The 5,443-nt window shown below is 48.2% G+C and overlaps 1 protein-coding gene across 1 annotated transcript in view; it reads left to right on the top strand.

The window, feature by feature from the left end:
* Positions 1-2,401: 2,401 nt before the first annotated feature.
* The window catches only part of MAP2K1 (mitogen-activated protein kinase kinase 1), a 78,462-nt gene continuing 75,420 nt past the window's right edge, over positions 2,402-5,443 (top strand). Inside the window, exon 1 of the mRNA XM_007448127.1 lies at positions 2,402-2,940. Coding sequence (XP_007448189.1) covers positions 2,861-2,940 — 80 coding nt within the window. The 5' untranslated portion in view covers positions 2,402-2,860. The remainder of the gene's footprint in view (positions 2,941-5,443) is intronic.

A 5,443-nucleotide genomic window follows, 5' to 3' on the forward strand; every position in this document is an offset into this window, starting at 1 on the left:
GGGCACGAACCCGTATCCCCTGCATCGGCAGGCGGACTCTCAACCACTGCGCCACCAGGGAGGCCCTTCAGCCTCTTTTCATGTCTTTTTCTAGTTAAGGTGTAGGAGTTCTTTATACATTATACATATGCGTTCTTTCTCCAATATATGTTGCAAATGTCTTCTTTCTTTTTACCCCCCACCCCCCCTTTTTTTTTTTGCGGGATCTTAGATCCCTGACTGAAGATTGAACCTGGGCCACGGCAGTGAAAGCACCAAGTTCTAACCACTGGACCACAGTCTTTTTACCCTTTTTGAAGGTCAAAATAATTAACTTTAATGTAGTCTAATTTATCATATTTTTCCTTTATGATTTGTGTTTGTGTGTGTGTGCATGTATGTCTTGTTTAAGAAATCTTTGCCTACCCTAATGTCATGAAGATATTCTCCAATATTTTCTTTTAAAAGTTGTGTTTAGTTCTATAATCCATCTAGAGTTGATTTGTTATGTATGATGTGATATAGTGGTCAAGACTTATTTTTTTTTCCCATATGGATGTTCAATTGACCCAGCACTATTTATCCAAAAGGTTATCCTTTCCCCCACTGCATTGTATTGTTATCTTTGTCGTAAATCAGGTGATCAAATACAGATGGGTTTGTTTCCAGACTCTATGTTACTCCATTGGTCTATTTGTCTGTTCTTGTGCCAGTGCCTTAAATACTGTCTTAAATACTCAGTCTTAGAGGAATCTTGATATATGGTAGTGTAAATCCTCCAGCTTTGTTCTTCAAGACTCTGTTAGCTATTTTATTTTTCCCCTGAATTTCCTTGTTGATGTGGTGGTTGTTTTAATAACAGCTTTATTGAGAGAATTCACATACCATACAATTCACCCATTTAAAGTGTACAATTCAATGGTTTTAATAAATTCACAGAGATGTGATACTATCACCACTATCAATTTTAGGATATTTGCATCACCTCCTAGAGAAATTCTTTACCCTTTAGCTATCATTCTATTATACTATTCCTTGCTCAACTGTCCCACCAAACTCTAAGCAATCACTAATCTACTTTCTGTCTCTATAGATTTGCCTGTTGTGGACATTTTATATAAAAGAAATCATAAAATATGTGGGTTTTTGTGACTTGCTTCTTTCACTTAGCATAATGTTTTCAAGGTTCATGCATGCTGTAGCACGGATCAGCACTTCATTCCTTTTTATAGTCAAGTTAAATTCCATTGTATGGATGCACCACATTTTGTTTATCCATTCATCAGTTGATGGGCATTTGGGTTGTTTCCACTTTTTGGCTGTTATGAAAAATGCTGCCATACATTTGCATAAACATTTGTGTACAAGTGTTGTATGGATATATGTTTTGCATTTCTCTTGAGCACATAGGAGTGGAATTGCTGGGTCATATGGTAACTATATTTAACTGTTTGAGGAACTGCCAGATTGTTTTCCAAACTCTCTGCACTATTTTACATTCTCATGTTAATCTTGAAACAATTTACAAAACATGTTTTAAATCAAACACTTTATATACGTAATAACAAAACATTCAAACAGTACCAAGGGCTACAAAATGTAAAGGGAACCTTACTCTCTATATATTGCAAACAGCTGGGTGGCTGATACCCTGCTCTGGACCACCAGGTGCAGAGGCTTACATTGTTTTACACACCTAATGCCTTTAGGACTGCATACTTTAGGAAGGGAAAAGGGGAATAGATGGACTGAATGTGTATTCTGAATCACCTGAATCATCTTTTATCTCATTAAGCTCTTTATTCACATCTTATTTCTTCAAGTTTTATAGAACTGGAATTATTGGTCGAAAGGGCTTTTTTTCCCAAAGGCTTTAAAAATACATTCTCAATCTGCTCTCAGAAAAGGTTGCCCCAATTTAGAGTCTCATCAGCACTGAACACCCATCTCCCCTGTACCCTCGTCAGTAGACTAGTACTGTGTATTACCGTTTTATATGTATCTTTCTATTTGCCTGTTTCTTAGGCGCAAGGAGTCTCTTGACAAGTTGCCTATTCCTCGACGGTGCCTCTAGAAATAAGAAGGGGTCCTTTTCTTTATTCGTTTTATTACTTCATCTCCATCAACGTGACTCGGCCCGTGGGCTACAGTCACCCCAGCGGAGGAGACCGCGTGGCGACCAACTGGGTCCAGGTCACCTCCTCTCCCGGTGGGTCCACCTGCTTGCCTCTGTGCTGCAGAGGGCGCAGTGAATCCAGCGCCGGACCCCACCCCCAGGGTAGCACGCCGCGCCCCGTGACGTATTTCCGCGTCATCTGCCGCCGAGGCGTGTTCCCATTGGCTGCCGGCGAGGCAAAAGGGGCGGAGCCGAGTGGGAGTGTGGAAAACGCAGTTGCCCGCGGGGGGGGGCGGGGGGGCGGGGGGCAAGGCTTCCCCCTTCCCTATCCCTCCCCACCCCTCCCCCGCCCTCCAGGCCCTCTGGGACTACTGCGCCGAGTCGCTTGGAACGCGGCAGTGGCGGCGGCGCACTTTCCCGGGCTGTGGCTGGAGCAGCGCTGTGGTGCGCGCGCTGCGGGGCCCCTCGAGACCTGGGGACCGATGGACTGAAGGGAGAGCGGGAGGGAATCCCGGGGCTGCGGTGCTGCGCTGGCGGGGAAGCCCTTCGGTCCCCTGTGAGCCGAGCAAGTGGGGCGGGCGTCTCCCGAGACTGCCACTGGCCCCTCGGCCCTGACGGGACCGCGCAGAGCGCGTCCCCCGAAGGCAGCCCCCGGGCCCGCGGCCCTGACTTGGCCCCGCGCAGCGGGCGCGGGGCAGCTCAGAGGGAGGAAGCAAGAGGGGCCGCCCTCCCCTCGGAGTTGCGAGCGCCTTCCCCGGGTCCAAAATGCCCAAGAAGAAGCCGACGCCCATCCAGCTGAACCCGGCCCCCGACGGCTCCGCGGTTAACGGGACCAGCTCGGCAGAGTAAGTCTGGGGGGAGGCGAGCATGGGGGCCGGGCTGGGGAGGCCGGGGCCCGGGCGCAGGAGCCGAGTCGGGTGTGCGCGGCGCGCGGGGCTCCGCTCGGGTCGTCACGTACGTCTTGGGCTGCCAGGCGCGAGGAACTCCCGGCCGCCGAGGTATCGGTGACTAAGCACTGATTGTGCGCCTGACTCAAGACCAGTCAGTGGACCCAACGAGTCGCGATGACCCCATCCCCACCCTTTTCCCGACCCTTTCAGCCATCCCTGATCTCTGGTCATTTTCCTTCTCCCTAAAAAGTAAAAACCGGTTCATCGCCCGCCCCTACCCAGCTCTTTCACCCCAGATCCTCTGCATTTCTGGCCTGTAACCGGGAGAAGGGAGCAGATGTCTTGGAAAAATTAAGATCGCATCTGCGTCTTTGAGACCAACTCGGTATAGAGTGTGGAGTTGGGACCTGTGAGCAGTCCTCACCTTCGTACCTGACACCTGTGGGCTGGGAGTGCCTAGTTGCGGCCGCTGCCTGGCCAGCGGGGGCGTGTGTACACCGACATCACAGTGGATTATCGCTTGTCGACTTTGGGGGCTCTCATTCCTTGGCCTTCCTGGAATCTCTCTTGTCTCGAAGGGAGCGGTTTTTCTTTTCTTCATCTGACTTTTTAATTCATTCATTCATTAAACAAATCTCATCAGTGTCTCTCCTGGCTGTTCCTTACTTGACCATAAGCCCTAACTTCCGACCTGAGACATGACACATGGTCTTGGAAATCACACACAAGGTGCTCCATCTCTGCAGCTTACAGTGTTGCTCACAAACCAGTACTTTGTTTCGTTAAACAATGATGCGGCTGTTTCATGGATGTTTCTGAGTTCCCACAACTCTTTTGCGTCCTGGGTAAGGGACAAGACTGCCTGAGGGAGAAAGACCCGGCGAGCTGGAGAAATAACCAGAAAAGATTTAGTTCTTACTCTCTTACCTGCACACTGGAGACTTTAGGAAGCCAGCTGATGGAATGAATAGATTAGGCATGGATCTTCTGCCCTTTGCTGATTTCTGTAACCTTCCTTTGACTCTCAATTTTAATAGCCTGGGGGCCTGTTGGCTTGGTGGCTCTGTCCATCCCTGTAATGATCACAAGGCCAGTGGTGGACAGACCTATGATGTGAGCTCAACCACATTCCTCAAACTCCTTTTTTTTTAAAAAAATTAATTAATTAAGTTTTGGCTGCATTGGGTCTTCGTTGCTGCACAGGGGCTTTCTCTAGTTGCGGTGAGCGGGGGCTACTCTTCGTTGCGGTGTGGGGGCTTCTTTTCTTTTCATTGCAGAGCACAGGCTCTAGGCGCTCCGGCTTAGTTGCTCCGCGGCATGTGGCATCTTCCCAGACCAGGGCTCGAACCCTTGTCCCCTGTGTTGGCGGGCGGATTCTTAACCACTGGGAAGTCCCCAAACTCCTTTCAATACTGTAGTGTCTGTTTTGCATGATATTAACTTTTACAGGTTAGTGGATTACTTTGCAAAGATTGGTTCAGTTTTAGTGTACAGAATTTTATACCCTTAAAATAGTATGAAAGCCCCCCAGGGCAGGGAAGGACAGGACAAATTTTGAATGTTGTGGCCTGATCATCATGCTCCCCTTTGATTTGGAGGAGGGTACTGAGTATAAGTACCTACTGTTGTTAATTGTGACACCACTGCAGTGTTCTTGCAAAGGGGAGGAGTTTCGTTATAAGAAAACAATACTGGGAGGAAAAGAAGAAACTCCTGGAGTTGGTGGCAGATACGCTTGGGTGCAACTGGGAGATTCTAAACAGTGGTTAAGAGGTGGGATTCTGGAGTCATGTTAAGTTTGTGGTTTTGTGACCTGGGACAAATCTCTCTAGGGCTTAGGTTTAGTTTTTTCATCTGTGAAAATGGGTCTAATGATAGAACCTATTTATTTATTTATTTATTTTTTGCGATATGTGGGCCTCTCACTGTCGTGGCCTTTCCCGTTGCCGGACGCGCAAGCTCAGCGGCCACGGCTCACGGGCCCAGCCGCTACGCGGCATGTGGGATCCTCCCAGACCGGGGCACGAACCCGTATCCCCTGCATCGGCAGGCGGACTCTCAACCACTGCGCCACCAGGGAGGCCCATAGAACCTATTTAGAGTAGTTGTGAAGATTAAATGAGCTAATAGTAGGAAACCTTCCATGCATGTTAGCTGCTGGTACCATTGTTACTGGGTAGAGAAGGCTGAAGGAAGCTAGAAGGTAGTTTCCAGTCGTGGCGGTGGATATGTGTGTTAAGGTGCCTTAGCTTCTGGATAAACGACTCTCCCTTGCTCAGTTTTCTGTGCCATGTGCACCTACCTCCATGACTCATTGCTGTGTTACAATAGGAGGCATCTTTGTGTAGGCTGCCTGAGACAAACAGGGACTGTTCCCCTACATTTCCTGCCACTAATCAGGGGAAAGCTGTATACATCTACATCTTTTTTTTTTTTTTTTTTTTTTTTTTTTTTTTAC

Source organism: Lipotes vexillifer, unplaced genomic scaffold (genome assembly GCF_000442215.2).
Source record: "Lipotes vexillifer unplaced genomic scaffold, Lipotes_vexillifer_v1.1 scaffold713, whole genome shotgun sequence".
NCBI lineage: Eukaryota > Metazoa > Chordata > Mammalia > Artiodactyla > Lipotidae > Lipotes > Lipotes vexillifer.